Source organism: Neurospora crassa, linkage group III (assembly GCF_000182925.2).
Source record: "Neurospora crassa OR74A linkage group III, whole genome shotgun sequence".
Classification (NCBI taxonomy): Eukaryota; Fungi; Ascomycota; class Sordariomycetes; order Sordariales; family Sordariaceae; genus Neurospora; species Neurospora crassa.
In genome coordinates this window covers 3,412,867-3,429,908 of record NC_026503.1, presented here as the reverse complement: position 1 = coordinate 3,429,908, position 17,042 = coordinate 3,412,867, and the positions used below count along the sequence as shown (strand labels likewise).

Sequence of the window (17,042 nt, the reverse complement as noted above, 5' to 3'; positions counted from 1 at the left end):
TGCCTGATTTTCAGGGAACTTAAAACCCTATGCCCCGAGTCTTTGCGGTACCTAGGTACTAGTAGTGTAGCTAGAAGTGTCTGAAGACGGCGACTAAAGTGAAGTGCCCCCCGTCCCTCATCATCAACTTTCACTTTGCTATCACTTTGTCAGACCGGTTGGTAGAACAAAAACATGTAGGGGTTCACATGCAGCTAGTTAGCAATAGCAGCATTGGTGAGAACCAAATGTTTTCATGAGGCTTCATTGCTTCTACCTCTACGCAACTACGCAGTACGCCCCACGATGCACACGAGGCCGTAAGAGGCTGTAATGTGCTGAGTAACATTGATCCTTGCGTAGACAAACACGCCAGGGAGTGGAAATAACCCTCACCTAGGTACCCGTTGCCTAATCGCTCAGCTCCAAATGACCTTCGATTCCCTTCGCGCGCGTCGGGTCGATGTGCCCGAAGCCGCAGCAAGCTGTGCCGCCACACAGGTCTCGATGAAAAGTGATCCATGGGCCTTGGTTTCGAACGCATTTTCAAACTAACTACATATTTGATTCTCAACAAATTTGTCCAACATTGAGCCGAGTCATTCAGGTTCTGAGAGTCCAAGCTTCAGGGTTGAGTTGTTTGACAATTAATCATGGGTGTGTTTCTTGAAGGCCGCCAAATGCATCTGGCAAACCTTGAACCCTGTGTTTTCCGCACGATCTGGCTTCTGGGTAACTCGAGTCTTTGCGGTAGGGAAAAAGATGTGAAGATATCTCTACTGTGCAGCTAGTTTCACCATTGCCTTTACCGTACGCCTTTCTGGTTGATGTAGGTATCCCTCCGTAATCAGAGCCGAGTGATAGGACGTCACCCAGGCCCCAAGAAATCATGTGCCCTGTCCCTGGCTCATGAACTGGACATGCTCCCACGGTGCCCAGGGAGAATGTTGGTGGTGGGGACGAATGGATCGGGGATCTCAGACACACATGTATGTACGATTCCATGCCCCTGTCTCAGTTAAAGTACCTACCTTGAGCTTCCGCGCCAAAGCTGAGCGGCTCATCAGACTTGCACCCGCGCTAACTACGAGACAGACACCGCACATTTGTGAGAAATAGGTGGCGTAGTGCAGAAGATGTACCGTAGCATACATATCTGACCACCCGACCCAGATGTGTCCACTTTGGATGATCACGGTGCGGAACTCTAAAAACCGACGGGACTTGCGGGACGACGGGACGGGACAGCGCCGACTAAAACTTTCCACCAGCCCTACGGATAGAGGTAACGTCAGGTTACCCACTTGGCGGTAATCTTACATATTGACAAATTACGCGCGCTTACCGTTACGTTTCTTCGGCACTATTCGGTACATACCGAAAAATACGACAAAAAGATTTCACTGATTACCTCTACTGAAGCAACATACCTAGCAACTCACTACCAGGCTCCATCCATATCTGCTTTCACAACACATCTTCTTGTATCGAAGGCGCCCTCGTTTTCAAAACTACAAGTCACAGTTTCCTTGCCTTTGCCCAAATCCCAAATCGCACAGCTAGGTTTCTTGCCTTGCTTGCGAAACCACAATGGACCGAAAAAAGATTGTCCACCGTTTGGACACTCCCTTTTCCGCTGTGGAATGGTAGGTTTCTCTCCCATACGCAGATTCGCTGAATTTCACGTATGACATTTGCTTACTCGCACGTCTTGCCTAGGCCACAAATCAGCCAAGAGGATCAGGACGCCATCCTTGAACTCCTTTGTCAGTAAGTCAACCAGAGCTTCGCCTAATGCTCCTCTGTCTACCAAGGCACTGCAGCGATGATCATTTTCTAACAATCACGATACAGTCTCCTGTCTCCTTTAGGCCAATACCGAAAAGTCTTCGTAACCCCATCCAAGGGGAAGCGGAAGCGGAAGCTGGTCGAACAACAAGGAGATGCCCAAACTTCTTTAGTGCCTCCCGCGCCAGAAATAGCTGCCTATGTTGATGTGGGTCTTTCCACTATTTCACGAAACCTGCAAGATCTGTCAGCTGTCGCTGTCAATGAGAAGGCGGAGGAAGCCAAAGGTGGCGAGCATGACAGGAAAGTGTCAAGTCGCAGCAAGAAGGCTCCATACAGCGTCATTTTTGTGACGCGCTCAGGCCAGTCCTCGGCGTTCAATTGCCATTTCCCCCAAATGGTCGCAATGGCCTCCAAGTCTCAGTCACCGGCGCAGAAGATGAGACTGGTTGGATTTTCCAAATCCTGCGAGGAAAGGCTAGCAACAGCTCTCGGTATTCCGAGAGTGTCGAGCATTGCTTTGAGAGCAGATGCACCGCAAGGGAATGGCCTCGTGGACTTTGTGAGGAAACATGTGGCTCCCATTGAGGTAGCCTGGCTTCAGGAGGCTGACTCAGGAAAGTTCTTGGAGACGAACATTGAGGCGGTTCCAACAAAAATTGGAAGCAAGAAGACGAAGAGCTCCTAGTGGTGGGAGGCAAGACAAACAACCAGAAGTCTACTGAAGTCCGATCGGCATGGCTTCCGGAAGACATTTCTCTGGATATGTTGCTGGTTCGGCTCAATCTTACTGTGCTCTGCCTGGGTTTCGCGGTAGAAATCCGCATACCGCTTAGACGACTCGACAACGGTCAGGCAGCTTCGATACACCAGGCTCACCAATAGAATATGGAGTGTTTGCTCCTCGATAAATTATGGAGTGTTTGCTTCCTTGATGCTCAGGAGAGTTGAGATCGAATTACCAGGGTGGATGGAAAATGAGCCAGGCTTCCTCAGCCGTACTCTGCCCACGAAAGACTATATATGCCCGTCCAACCGCTAGTTTCAAGGCGTATTTCTTTTCCCTTTTGCTTTACACATGATATCTTTTGAAGCCTGCGTCATATGTCATGTATCTATCGATACAGCTTGTATGATGTTTGCTTGTAACCTGTTTCGAGACACACCTGAAAAAGGTGTAAGGACCCCCCGATGACGAGCCGACCTCGGGATCCCAGGAAAGAACACCCTTCTGATAATGGGAGGCACAACCACTCTCTCGTACGCGCCTTCCCGTCTGTGACGCTGAGCAGGAACACGCGAACCCTAAGACGGCACACCAAAACTTGAAACTCCCGCTGATAACGTCCACCTCTCGAGTTTCTACCACTCGTCAACATCTTCCACTACACATCTGACATTTTCCCTAGAAGGTCATCACCACCAGCAGCAATTCAAAACTTCTCTTCCTCATTCCTGGTAGCTTGCTACAATACTGCGGATAATCTCCCCATCACCCCGCTCACCTCGATAACAACTATCGCTTTGTGGACACTCTCTCACCACACGTCGCGTCATAACCAAGTAGCAACCATGACTCCAGACCAGGAGCTAGCGGAGCAACTGGCAGAAGCGCGCGCTTTTCAAGCAGAAGCTACGAGAGGTGGCAACCGTCAGAAGAGTCGCCGTACAGCTCGCAACAGAGGCAGAGGCGGTCGCGAAAGTGGAGATTCTCCCTCCACCCCTCGTATCACCCATTCTTCTCGTGGAGGTCGAGGTGGAAGAGGCCGCGGAGGCTCTCTTCTCCAGCCCGCGGCCTTCGAGCAAGAACAGAGCGAGAGCTATCTCCCTGCCACGCCCGCTTACACTCCCCAGAATGTCAAAGTTCGCCCATTTGCCATTCCCATTGTGGCACCTCCTTCCGCCAACAGCGGATCAACTCCGTCTGCAACCCCATCCGGTATCGGGGGCTCTATGTTTGGCCCGCAAGGTATGTTCATCAATTAAACTTTTATACCTATCATGTATATCCCTAATCATTCGTTATAGCTACCCCTAAAGCCACCGCCTCCAAAGTTCAAGCTCGTGCGACAAGGGGAAGACGTTTTGGGGCAAGGAGATTTGCATCTCAAGATGAAGACGATGCCGTGCTTGCATTCTTCAACGACGATACCCCAGCCCCAGTTGGTGAGGTTCGGTATTACCAGGAAGAATACGAGAAGAAGGGAACAAGTGTGGTACCGACGCCGAACTCATTCAGCTTGCAAGAGAATTACCCACAGCAGTCCAAAGAGACCTCAGGTGTGGCTACCAATCACCTTTCGGCTAGTGATGAAGTCAACGTTGAGGTCTCGGACAAAGTGGCTCTGGTCGACTCCCAGAATGTGAATGTCAAAGAGCTCGAGCATGCTGCGCTCCTTTGTGAACGTGAAGAGCAAGAGCGAAAGCAGCAGCTCCTTCGCGAGATCGAAGAGGGAGAGGCGACTCTCGCAGAAATGACGAAGCTGATTGCCATGATGAAGGCCAAAGCCGCAAAGCTTCATGTCGATTCTGCTAGCGGGGATCCTACAGGAGTCTTACAGCAAGTCACCAATACTGGTCCCAGCGCGAATAGTCCTCATCAAGGCGCTTCTGCGGGAGTAGTCATCACGCCGTCCACAGCAAAACACAGGGACACTTTCAACAATCAGACCTCAGTCCCGCGGAATACTGGAGGTAAGTAAACCCAATCTTCTTGAGGATCTAATGTATTGCCGTACTAACGCGGACCAACTGTTCACAGGTGCCGTGCTAAACACTTCGTCCAACTCTATGGGTGACTTGATGAATCTCGATTCTGAGCGAGTCACCATGCGATACGTTCCGCATCCCACCCAGATTGAACCCTTAGGATTCAACGGCGGTCATTCCTCTTTCCAAAATGGTTTCCAGGAGGCTGAAGATGAGGAGGAGCTTTAGGATCCACTTTGATCCGGTTCCCTCACTGAAATGTGTTGGCTTGTTTCGAGTATTGTGCATATTTGCGAGATCGCCCTCCTTAACGACAACGCCGTTTCTGCTCACAACATCAACTTCGAGAATTGAACATATCCCGCAACCAGTTACTCTGCCATTGAAAATACCACACCAAACAACGCGAGGGTTTAACTACACATACCGACCCGTCCAGTCTTTCTTTTGTTGAGTTACTGAATATTACGCATCCGGCACCTGGCGGCATATTGCGACCCATGAAGCTCTCATACCAGTTCACTTATCAATCCCACAAGCATGGGAAGGATAACATCATGTGAACAACAAGCAAGCTGAGATCCCACCTTTGAACTCAAACATGCAGTCCCCTTGAGCTTTGGGAAGGCTCAAGAGGATCAGAGGATTGCGCGCGAGGTGCTCCCGCTCGGGGGGCAAGACGATGGCTTCACAGGGATGATAGAGGCGGACGACGGACGCGGCAGCAATGATGTCGACAATGATCATAGCAATTGCCGCCAGAAGGACATCAAGACGGGCGCGACAGGATCAATGGGCAGTGTCGAGCACCTTTTCACGCTGGCGTTTGCCACAGAGAAACCATCGCTGTTGAATTGTGTTTGATTAGCATATGGATTCATAGCGTATGAGCGCCCAGAGGCAGGAGAGGGGAGGAAGCATGACGATGTCAAGAAAACATCCAGATCCTAGGGGGAGGATCAAATCTTGGCAGACGGAGAAGGATTTTCATGTCATCCTTCTTGCTTGTTACGCTATCTAGCAGTTCCCAGTTACGATCATATTATCCCTTGTTGGTAGCAGATCTTGAAGTATGGGACGCGACAGTGGCTCTAGAACTGTTTATCCGTGTTTGGTAATTGTAGCGAGAATAGTTAGACGCAAGAGAATATGCAAACCAAGAAAAAAAAGAATTAAAAAAATCAGAAAGAGAGACTGACGAGCGGTTCCTTCTGCATTGTGCGTGCGGCAACACTTTCTGATGTACGCAACAAGGCTCTAGGAAAAGACAATGCTGTTTCATCCGGAATATCAGATCACACACAAACGGAGATTATCATGACCGCTGATCATCACCAAATGAGAAGCCACGAATTTTCCTTTACAAGTTCGAGAGCGTGGTATTCAAAGGAAGATAATCTATCTCCCAATATCCTGCTCCAATCAAAATCCCACTCCGATGTAAACAAACCTCCTAGGTTCTACAAAGGTACCTCTAGTCATCAATCCTCATCAGCAACCTCCCACTCCCCAATACTCACCACTCCATCACTCGAAATTTCAACATGCACTCCGCCGCCGCCTCCACCACCACCACCACCATCATCATCACTCCCCTCAGTTACATGACCCTGACCACCACCACCAATTTGCTCAACAACCAACCACAATCCTCCATACACCCTAATCACATCCGGATCCAAATCCACCTCCCTCGTTCTTAAACCTAGACTAGCATCCGCAAACTCCCCCTTGGCGCTGTATCCATCCCCTTCAGTTGTCCCTTGCCCGCCATGTATATGTCCACCTCCAATCCCTCCGATCCCTCCGAGCCTCTCCGAAAGACTGAGATTACTTAGACTAGCCGCCAACTCGCCCCCGCCTCCTGAAGCCGTGCTGGCTAATACTCGCTTCCGTCCTTCTATAGTACCTAGTTCGAGGGCTACTCTCACCATGGCCGTCTTTTGCGTCGTAGATCCCGTCTTGACGGATCGCGCTAATACGCTGGCGCGGGTGAGTCTGGCGACGTCGACGCGGGCGCGGACCCTTCCCTCGCCTTGGCGGAAGGTGGCAGGCGAGGGAGCGGGCGTGCGTAAACGCCCTGCTGCGTCCGATAGGATCGGCTCGATAGTGAATGGGCAAGCGGCGCTGACGCGGAGGGAGTACCGGCCTGTTTGCCCGGGCTCGTAGGTGGAGAGGACTATGGTGTAGGTACCCGGGTCGATGAGGGAGGAGGAGGTGTGTCCGTGGTTGTTGGATGCCACGGAGGAGGTAACGTTGGAAGTGTTGGAAGAAGGCAGCGTGGAAGCAAACGTGCACCCCCTTTGATACTCGGCGCTCGAACAAATGAGATCCCGCCCCACGACGGCCGTGACGCGTTGTCCGCCGTTGGAGTAGAGAACCGCAATGTGCACGGGGAGGTTGTCAGCCCTCTCGGTGCTGAGGACCAGAGACAAGGGAGAAGGGCGGGTGAGCGTGAGGGCGTATTGTGGGTTGGTGACGTAGGATGGGTAGACCGTTGAGCCGCCGGCTGTGCGGCGGGTCCAGGCCCCCGTGATGGTTTCGTTATAGGGAAGCGGGTCGGAGGCCGGGGAGATGGTTAAGGGCGAGTTAGAGAAGAAGGAGAGGGTGAAGGAGTAGGAAGGGAGCGGGAGGTCGGATTGAGCAATCACGAGGGTTTGGGCAACGCCGGGCGTGGGGGAGTAGCGGAGGAGCGTGTTGGGGCTGTCGACGAAGGGACCTTGGTGCAGGGCGTGGTGGGAGCCTTCGGAGAGGGGGATGCGCGTACCGGGCGGGTGGGAGGCAAAGAGGGAGAGGGACATGTAGCCAAGGGATTTCAAGGGCTGGTGGAAGTCGTGTTCTTGCTTGCGTTCGCGGAGGATGTCGAGTTCGGAGTCTTGCCAGTGCCGGTTGAGGAGGATCCAGACTGGGCTGCCGGTGTGGGAGAGAATGCTGTATTGTGGGTTTTGGGTGAAGACCAGCTCTTCGGCTTTTGGAGGGATTGTCCATGTAAAGTGGTGGTCTTGACGGAACCGGAAGAGGGAAGGACTCCAGTTGACGTAGAGTGAGTCGAAGTGTTGGAGGACATCCTCAAAGGTCATCCAGAAGGTGTTGGACATGCTCTCTTCTGGGGATCCGCTCCTGTCGGTGCTCGAGGTGGCAGTTGATCCTACACCCGTCCATACCAAGCTGTCCCGCCATGGGTTCTTCACTAGAAAAAGTCGGTTGTTTCCGTCGTTCCGAAGGTCAAGTACTGCGTAGTCGTGCTCTCTAACCAGGCCAAGGGTTCGCTCTTCCTCACGGGAGAATTTGCCGGTACCGAGTGTCACTAGCGCGTTGCCTTGTTCGTACGCTGTCTTGATACGGCTCCATGTCTCATTCAGCTCGATGTCATCGCTGTCAATTCCACTTAGCATCTTAACGGCTATGAACGCAACGAAAGGGAGTGTTTCTCACGTTTGAAGAAATATTTGCTCTGGAATCCAACCGGTAAGAGCGTGCAAGTCTGTGCCAGAGTTGCTGCCAGGAAAGTCATAGCCGCCTCGAATCTTCAAGTAGGCTTTCTCGATCAATGCCGGCCAGATGAGATATGGATTGCGTCGGTCCACTACATAAAGCGTGCGCTCGGAGGAAGAGGTCGGAAGACGGTCGTCTATGAGCACCTTGCGCCAACAGCCGTTGAAGTACATGCGGAAGATGTACTTGCCATTTTGTGATACGGCTGGTCGTTTGACGTCGTCGTCATAAGGATACATGAGAGAGGAAAGCAACTGGTATGTGTTAGTGAGACTGCATATGTGTCACAGAAAGGCGGTCCTGTGCTCTTACCGAGCCTGTTCTTGGGCCGAATTGCCGGACAGCAGCACACAAGCTTGCTACGACCGAGCAATCGGTTGCCAAATCCTGACCGAGATCAATGCTTTCCGTCGCAGTCATGAAGACGTCTACCCCGCGTTCCGGCACATCCATGAAAATCTCATGTGGCCTCTTCCAACCGGCAAATATGTCTTGCTGCTCAGGGGAAAGAGTAAAGGGTGAATGGTCCCTGTGGAACAGTGAGACAAGGCCATTTTATATCCCATAATTTGTCATAACATACGTAAAGCACCCATCAGCTGCCTTTGAGGCGGCAAACTCATCCGAAGCTGGTGTCTTCTCCCACGGTGGAAAGATATTGCCATGCAACTTGGACGATTTAAGAAGAAGAGTTTTCTCGGCAATGGTCAGCGTCCGCGTCGATTCGGGCACTGGCGAGCGGGCAGAAGTGGCGGCGGATTTTGCATTGGCTTTGAGTCGTTCGCCAAGGGCTATGAGGTCGCTACATTTTCGCTGTAGGCGGTTGCGGTCTTTGGGGTTGGCGGCTTTTTCGGCTGCGCGCATGTAAATCTCGGCGGCCGCAATGGCATGTTTGAGTGCTTCTTGGCCATGGGATTCGGCGAGACGACGCTCGTGTTCCTTGCCAAAGTTAGATGTAAAGCTCACATAGAGACATGATAATCGAGGGTGTTGGGCATTACCAGAGCTCTAGCCTCCATCGTGACACTTGTGGAAGGATAATGGTGTAGTAAGACTTGTATGCATAATTTGGGATGCCCAGTCCTCGAGTCCTCTCCTGGGACCGCAGGTGGGCGGACTATTGCGGAATATGGGTTTGAAGTATATATAAAGGCAATGTTAAGGACGAAGGCCGACTGGGATCCAGATGACAGCAAATGTGGATGGATAGATGACACGGATCAAATGAGTAGCGTAGACTAGTCAGACTAGTGTTCTAATTCTCTTGTCGAGGTCGAATCAAGGACAGGATCAAAAACGACGAATGAAGAGGCTCGATTGCTCAATAACGTACTAAGTATATTTTGCGAAAAGGAACGGGATCCCAGACAACGACCTCGTGTATCGAGCTTCCACTTGCTGAAACTGGGGACGCCGCCTTGATGTGATTCTTGGCTGCAGCGAATGTCCATCCGTCTTTGGCATCGACTCCAGCACACCGGATGTTGAGCTCTTGGCCGTGGAAGCCGAACATGTAAACGGCCCGTTCTTCTGTGCACTTGGATTCCCAAATGGGGCACCGACGGGTCGTCCTGCAGGAGGTATCCCCGGCTCTGAGGTTTGCGGAACCCGAGCCAGCTCAGGGCGGTGCAACATTCCGCGGTGGTGCCAACAGTGTCGGTGGAGATTCTGGCAAAAGTCCATTCCTCGTCTCGGATAATCCGACTGTGCTTGAGGTGATTCCAAACTGCCTTTCAGTGTGGGGCCAAACCGATAGGGAACTGACAGCCAAGCTCTAGCCAAAGACCCCAAGCTTGGCATTGACTTTGCGCGCCAGCAACCGTCACCGAGTCTCATCATTTGAACAATGAACGACAATGAGTGTCCAAACCCACCTAGTGTATTTTGAAGCGCTCAATTCCGTCACATTCACACGCGGGGTGCCTCTAAACGGCCACTCCTGAGTCTCCGCGACTAACCCTAATCCTAACTACTGATCTGGGTTGCCGGAGGCGAGTTAGACCTTGACCCCACACAGGCCGTTTGGAATCGCGCACAAGTCGGAGTACGCAGTACATGGGCCTCGCTTTCACGTCGGAGTGAATGCCGTTGTGCTGCAGGACGGACGGCGTGGCGGGTGAGACAGGGGAAGCCCTACCGGCCTATCTGGGAAACGAGATCCCTACCTTTTCCATCACTGGAACCTTGGCGTGCAGAGGTTGGCCATATCACTGGTGAATCGTGAGTTGGAGTTGGAGACGGGGTTGGTCCAAGTGGAAGTGACGAAGTCGGGGGCTGGGAGGGCGATGAAAAAGAGTTGACGCTTGCTTGGGTCTTTCTTGGATGACAAAAGCAGATATGGCGGACGAGTCAGTTTGAAACCCCCCAGGGTCATTTCGAAGAGTTTGGAACTGGGAAGTGGAATGGAAAAAGCCCAATATCTCAAGCTACTACAGCTACTCGTCATGTGTATTGTTTCTCAACCTTACAATTCCCCTTTTCCGAAAAGTATCAAGGTATGTCAAGTACTGAAGTCAACGCTGTCAAAACAGCACCGACGGTACCCCGCATCGGCCGATAAGGTACAAACTGACATCAGGAACGGACAGCGATGCAAGAGCCCCGCCACGGGCAGTGACGGGATGAGGGGATCTGCTGTTCCTGCGCCCTGGACCTGGAGCCTCCCGTCGCATCATGCCATGAGGCCATGGTGGGGCATTGCGGCCTTTAGTTCGAGTGCCTTTAGCGGCCTCGGCATGCGTTCCTGGGCCAACAAAGTTCTCTTCAACCTGATCGCCGGGTGCTCCTTCAATTGCCCGGTTGGCGGTGCCGAGAGAGCCTCCACTGTGACAGGCATATGATTTCAGCTGGGACGTGGGGGGCTTCGGGTTTCCTGATCGCCGACTTGGGGATCGGGCCACCGCCAAAGGAAGCCAGACATGCAATTGCATCCCGAATGAATCACGGTCCGCCCAGATAGGTACAGGACCATGGCTTGGATGACGAAACGGTGAGAACGGTGAACAACACAACTTGATCGTTGGTCTTATGCCCGTCTTGGAAGCTTGGCTACTCAGCCACCCGGGGACGCCGTTGTGTGTCAAAAGACTTGATCGAAGATCACGATGGACGAATACAAGCGCCATAGTAGTGCTATCTTCACAGCCGTATGGGAATGGCTTGGGAATCTTGAATATCAAGAATCACGTTGCTGGTTGCGGCATGATCGCCATTCGGATGTCTTGGGAGCAAAACCTTAACCAATAACCAACCTATGCGCAAGTCCTTCTCTATCAGCACCTCCGGGCTCGCCGAAGACGATCCTCGGATGTGTTGCCAGAGGAGCGGGCGGGAAGAACCGCTTGAACGATGTGCCATGGCAGCGGAGAACGGTCTCGCAGGGTTATAACCAGTCTTCGCTTCCAACTCTCCAAGCCATGGCCACAACCCCTCTGACAACTTAGAGTCTGGTTGAGGAACAAAAGCCGACAAACCTGATGCCCCTTGAAATGCATCTTCGGTCTGTCCTAGAGTCAACTCCTTGAATGGTCTTTAAAGAACAATGCCCACCGAAATCCTTGGTTTGAGTTCATGTTCCAAAACTCTTCCTCAGCTCGCAACTTTGTTTCAGCACTTGTGGGGATCCCCTCAGATCGGAGTCAAAGGATAATTTGCCATCCAAGCCTCTTGTAGGAATTTGATGGCAACTTTCGACCAGATCTCGCCAGATTTATGTAGTGCCTGGCGAAAGCAGTTCCTCCCTGAGAAGCACATCGAGTATAAAAGCTTAGAGGCTGGCTATCGCTGGTTGACTGGATCATTGTGCTATGTGCGAGGTCCACAGATGGAGACGGTCGCAATGATGCCTCGGTACTGCACCATCGAGTATGGCTTTGCTCTGGAGAACGAAGTTGCTTAATCCAAAGAGCCCGGGAAAAGCGAGTTGGAATTCGGTCGCTGACGTTGCATATGAATTCGTTCCCATTGGCCCCCTTACATGGTGGAATGTGTTGTCGAATGGGAGGTCGTGGTGTCCTGCCGCCTTATCTGATCTGATAACTGAAAGAAGAAAAGACAGGAAGAAGCAAGACGCAACTGAATGACTTGAAAAGCTGGGGATCCGGGGAATCTTTATCGACGCAATGGTGGGGACGGGAACGCAACCTGGAACCCCAAAAGTCGCAAAACCCGATCCGATTGGGGCATCAAGGTCCCTGTGTGGCTCTGCCTGGGAGATGCCGCGGCCTTCTGCAAAGTAACGAAACAGCAGACACTGCCGTGTCGCAGCGATGGGCTGCTCCAAATTTATTGGGGAACTGGAGGTGTGCCGAGGTTGTCGGTGGTTATCCGGTTATCGTCCATCACGGGGGTTACTTCGTTTGGCTTCTTTTTTCTGGGGAGGGGCAAGACCTTTGAAAAGTTTCTGGGTGATTGCTTTCCATTCCACTTTCCCACGTACATACATACATACTGGACTGGATTCCACTTCCCTTGTGAGGTTGCCCCGTCGAGACCGCCAAAAAGTCGGAGTCCCACCGCCGGCCTCGGTACAAGTCATTTGGACGGTCTGAAATAACCTAAAATCGTTGTAAAGGTAAACCACCTGGGTGCCCCCCTTCTTGCGCCCGTCGGTCCGTACAACTTGTCGTCACCGATTTCCTTCCCTGTGTCGTGTGTGTTGTTATCATTCGGTCGCATATCCTTGCCTATCTTGCCTTTCACTTTTGAGATTGTAAAACCCCCCATCTTTTGTTCTTATTCGCATCTGCCTCTTATCATTTTATTTTCCGTTGTCGCGATACCTATCTACCAAATTATACACTGGTCCTGCCGTCCTACACGACATTGACATAAGCGGGGATCTCGAGCCAGCGATTGCGCCAACCAACACCGAGCGACCCTTTCCGTCTGAACCACGACCTCGAACTCGCGCCCCGAGCGTCCAGAGTATTTCTAGATATCAAAGTAACAGTCAACAATGGCAGCACACTCAAAGCCCGCCCAATTGGGCCCCTGGGGGAAGGCCACGGCCGGCGCTGCTGGTGCCGCTTTCGCCAACGTGCTTGTATACCCACTTGATCTGTGTGTACACCCCTCTTCTTTGCGCTCTCTCTAGCAGTCACTGACTTTGTGAGAACTGCAGCATCAAGACAAAACTTCAAGTCCAAGTCAAGAAGTCCGCCGACGTTGAAAAGCAAGAGGCTACGGCCAGCAATGAGGTTCACTACAAGGGAACATGGGACGCCCTCACCAAGATCAAAAATGCCGAGGGTATTGCGGGTCTTTATGCTGGCATGAACGGTGCGCTACTGGGTGTCACGTCGAGCAACTTCGCCTACTTCTACTGGTATTCGATCGTCCGCACGCTTTATCTCCAGTACCAAAAATCGGACGCCCACCCCTCGACGGCCGCTGAGTTGTCCCTTGGCGCCGTTGCCGGTGCGCTCGGCCAGCTTTTCACCATCCCAGTTGCGGTCGTCACCACCCGCCAGCAAACGCAAAGCAAGGAGGACAGGAAGGGCATCATCGATACCGCTCGGGAGGTTGTCGAGGGCGAGGATGGCATTACCGGGCTCTGGAGAGGCTTGAAGGCTAGCTTGGTTCTGGTTGTCAACCCGGCTATCACATATGGCGCGTACGAGAGGCTGAAGGATATTCTTTTCCCTGGAAAGAACACCTTGAAGCCCTGGGAGGCTTTCCGTAAGTTCGAGTCCTCGGAGGATTATGCGATATGCTTGGCTAACAATTGTTCTGTAGTTCTTGGCGCATTGTCCAAGTCGATTGCCACCATCGTCACCCAGCCCCTCATTGTCGCCAAAGTAGGCCTGCAATCCAAGCCTCCCGCGGCTCGCAACGGCAAGCCTTTCAAGAGCTTCGTCGAGGTGATGGAGTTTATTGTCAAGAACGAGGGCGCTTTGAGTTTGTTCAAGGGTATCGGGCCCCAGCTTCTTAAGGGCTTTTTAGTACAAGGTATCTTGATGATGACCAAGGAGCGGTACGTTACGACAAATCGTCCACGATATTCATTGCAGCGAAATACTGACATGTTGCATTGTAGTGTCGAGCTCATGTTCATCCTCTTTATGCGCTTCCTTTCGAAGCTTCGGTCGCAGCAGCTCGGCAAGGCCGCTGCTTTGGCTGCCGCGGCAAAGGTTGCGTCCCCCGTCATCGCCAAGTAGACGCTCCCTTCCATTTCTTGAACAACCAAAGCACATATCATGACTTGAACGTTCTGCTTGTACTGTATTTCTGCTGCATTTGATGGCGGTCGTGTTTGGGGAAACATACTCACAATTCGGTAATCTTCTGCCACTTGGGTTTCATCTTTCAGCCGAACCTGGTTATATAGAGCGGATAGATATCCCTTGGATGCAAGACCTTCATGAGTTCAGCCTTGATCTTTGCCGACAGTGATTGTGATTCAGATGCCCAGGGCAAAGTTGAAGCTGAGAGCCGACTCGGAGTTGTCGCGCCAAGAGGAAACCATTCAATGTCTCCACCCAGCTCCAGGTTGCTGTAGTGCGACTCCGTCGGAAGTTGCAGTGATAACGCCGTGTGGCGCAACCGAGCTTCAGCCACGCACAAGCCACTCCCACCAAATTAGGGCAGTGGAAATTCTCCCACATTTGGCGCAGGAATTAAACTCGCTTGTCTGACCTTGCAACCCCAGCAGCCTCCGAACATCGTCTGTTTGTTTGACGCCGGAAATCAGTCGCAATGGCCAGTATGTTGTGCCTCTGCCGTCAGAATATCGTCATGTCGAAATAATGGAATACTGATTGTTTTTAACAGAGTCCAAGAACTCGTCTCAGCACAACCAGTCGCGGAAGGCTCACCGCAACGGGTACGACCGCCCCAGCATCACCACTTGAAAACCGAGGAGGAGAAGATAATGATGGATACTCGAATGAGCCCGAAATGCTGACGAATTTCTTTCCACGAAAACAGTATCAAGAAGCCTAAGACTTCCAGATACCCTTCCCTCAAGGGCACTGACCCCAAGTTCCGCCGCAACCATCGTCATGCTCTCCACGGCACCGCCAAGGCTCTGGTACGCCTCGATCCCCGATTCGCAACAAGACCACAAAAGAGCGTGTTTCGCTAACACATCTTACAGAAGGAGTTCAAGGAGGGCAAGCGCGAGACTGCTTAGATTTCCTCTACCCAACATCTGTCGGGAGGCGTCAAATGAAATACCATTCTGAATGACGAAACATTCATTCGGGACAGACAACATGATGACCATTATACGGCGTACACGGTGAAATTGTGATGTTCAAAGGTTGCGATTTACTCTCTTGATATTCAGTCACAACATGGTTACCCTCCGATCTCTCTCGACTGGGCGCGCACACAGCAAACAGTTAACCCCGATTCGATATGTGAACGACCGATGGACGCACGAAATTGGATATCCCTCCAGCCAGCACCACCCCATACCATGCTCCGAGCAACTCAAGACCGACCGCATAACTTTGTCTCTGCCCTTCCTGACAGATTCCCCGCTTCTGAATCCCCTTTCCTATGGGGACTGAACGGCATCAGTGTGTACAACATCGGGCTCATATACCTACGCTCACGTGTTGAAGGATTTTATCGTGCCAAGAAGAACACTTTGCCGTACTACTCGTACACTTTGATTCTCTACACTCCAAGGACCCTCGTGCATGGAAGGACGGCGACATCCCATCGTTTCGCGACCCTGTCCTCTCCCTTTGCCTTTTGTGGATTTCCTGCTTTCATGGAGTTATGGTTTCAATGGTTTGCCCTGTGCCTTGATGATTCATTGCGATGTTTTCCCGGATCATTAAATGCTTTGCATGTTTGCACTTACCAAGGCAGTGCCTTAGTCTAAGAAACGCGAAATACAAGAAGGTTTTGATACTCTTTTTTTTATTCCCCAATGCGGTTGTGACTGCATGATAGTGATCATGTCAATCTCTCGGCGCATGTGGAAAACATGGAATTGGTGACTGAAGTTTCCAGATCACCCGTTTTCCTGTGTACACAAATGTCGATCTACAACAAACTCGCACGTCATATCAGCCTACTGTCCCAGCTCAGCACAGCATCAAAGATGGAACGTTAGCGATCTGACGTTATGGCAGCTGATCAGGTACATTATCGTCACCTATGAGCAGGCGTCACCCTGGTCTCGAACAATCCGCAGCCTCACACGATGACGATTTGGCTTTTTTTCACAACAACAACACGCTACCTTTTCGAACCGCTTGGCACCGTCTGAGTAGGGGACCGGAAACCCATATTCGCCCATTTCAGTGCGGGGGCTCTTTGTGGGCTTCCGGAAACTCTCCCATGGCCGCTAGGACGGAGTACCAGGGGCATGTGATGATGTTCAGGATCGGCTTGGCGGACACTGCTCGAAAAGAAACCCTTCCACCTCTACTAGCAGGGCGAAGAATACGCAAGGGAACGTCCCGGGTCCTAAACTATGCATTTCTGTTTCCCCTGCATAATTTTGAACAATAAACGCGGTAAGTCTCCAGAAACACGAGTGAGGCGCCGGTGATTGCGCTAACTATCCTATTCAACCCTAACCCATGCCCATGTACGGCACGTACGTAACGACCAAGTAAACAAAGAAAAGGGGTGAGCCCCACACATCTGCACTCTTCTACTTTCGAGGAACTGGCTGTTTGCCAAAGTCATTCTTAGTGAACCTTTGTTTCATTGTAGCGAATGAAAGCTATGGTGATGCCAGGTATGTATCTATGTGAGTATTGATGTTTGTGTTACGGCAAAAGCGGCTTATTTCAGATGTGTTCGTCTTAGACTCCCAGCTCCATGCAGACATCAATCTCGCATTAGCCCAGAAACTAAGGTCCGAGCTACCCTCGATGAGAAAACGATGAATTGCCGTTCATCAAACATCCAACTCTAGGTGATCGTCCTCTAAGCTGATAAAGAACTTTGGGCCAGGGCATCCAGCGGCCATGCGCCTGTTCATTCCTTTGTGCCGACCTCTGCCTTCATCTTCGCTCTGGTTTGCCAGCTATTTATTCGTATCCTCATCGTCATCCTGTCCTCGTTTTTCTGACTAATACAGATCTTCCACGACTCTCTCAGCGTAT

General features: G+C 51.7%; 6 protein-coding genes across 7 annotated transcripts; 4 read left to right on the top strand and 2 right to left on the bottom strand.

Annotated features, from left to right (window-relative positions):
• The first annotated feature begins 1,416 nt into the window (after positions 1–1,416).
• NCU00319 (hypothetical protein) lies at positions 1,417–2,843 on the top strand. Its single transcript, XM_952697.2, has 3 exons — positions 1,417–1,625; positions 1,699–1,749; positions 1,834–2,843. Exons 1-3 carry the CDS (start codon positions 1,570–1,572, stop codon positions 2,453–2,455), a joined length of 729 nt encoding a protein of 242 aa, XP_957790.1. The 5' UTR covers positions 1,417–1,569; the 3' UTR covers positions 2,456–2,843.
• A 496-nt stretch (positions 2,844–3,339) lies between these two features.
• On the top strand, positions 3,340–5,659 carry NCU00318 (hypothetical protein; the record flags this gene model as incomplete). The annotated part of the gene is made up of 3 exons (XM_952696.2): positions 3,340–3,736; positions 3,796–4,461; positions 4,529–5,659. The coding sequence occupies 3 exons, from the start codon at positions 3,340–3,342 to the stop codon at positions 4,702–4,704; spliced, it is 1,239 nt and encodes a 412-aa protein (XP_957789.1). The 3' UTR covers positions 4,705–5,659.
• A 173-nt stretch (positions 5,660–5,832) lies between these two features.
• Positions 5,833–9,269, bottom strand: NCU00317. Of its 2 annotated transcripts, XM_011395509.1 has the most exons (5): positions 8,973–9,269; positions 8,555–8,910; positions 8,284–8,500; positions 7,912–8,225; positions 5,833–7,851 (listed from the first exon to the last, which is right to left on the bottom strand). In XM_011395509.1, the coding sequence occupies exons 1-5, from the start codon at positions 8,988–8,990 to the stop codon at positions 5,958–5,960; spliced, it is 2,799 nt and encodes a 932-aa protein (XP_011393811.1). In that variant the 5' UTR covers positions 8,991–9,269; the 3' UTR covers positions 5,833–5,957. The 2 variants fall into 2 exon arrangements, with proteins under 2 accessions (XP_011393811.1, XP_011393812.1); XM_011395510.1 differs by having other exon boundaries at positions 8,284–8,910.
• A 1,100-nt stretch (positions 9,270–10,369) lies between these two features.
• Positions 10,370–12,300, bottom strand: NCU16677 (hypothetical protein). The gene has a single exon (XM_011395749.1). It carries the CDS (start codon positions 11,094–11,096, stop codon positions 10,494–10,496), a length of 603 nt encoding a protein of 200 aa, XP_011394051.1. The 5' UTR covers positions 11,097–12,300; the 3' UTR covers positions 10,370–10,493.
• Positions 12,301–12,353: 53 nt separating this feature from the next.
• NCU00316 (peroxisomal adenine nucleotide transporter 1) lies at positions 12,354–14,342 on the top strand. The gene is made up of 4 exons (XM_952694.3): positions 12,354–13,032; positions 13,094–13,650; positions 13,708–13,945; positions 14,009–14,342. The coding sequence occupies exons 1-4, from the start codon at positions 12,929–12,931 to the stop codon at positions 14,127–14,129; spliced, it is 1,020 nt and encodes a 339-aa protein (XP_957787.1). The 5' UTR covers positions 12,354–12,928; the 3' UTR covers positions 14,130–14,342.
• Positions 14,343–14,609: 267 nt separating this feature from the next.
• On the top strand, positions 14,610–15,840 carry NCU00315 (60S ribosomal protein L29). Its single transcript, XM_952693.3, has 4 exons — positions 14,610–14,674; positions 14,743–14,794; positions 14,899–15,001; positions 15,068–15,840. Exons 1-4 carry the CDS (start codon positions 14,668–14,670, stop codon positions 15,101–15,103), a joined length of 198 nt encoding a protein of 65 aa, XP_957786.1. The 5' UTR covers positions 14,610–14,667; the 3' UTR covers positions 15,104–15,840.
• Positions 15,841–17,042: the final 1,202 nt, after the last annotated feature.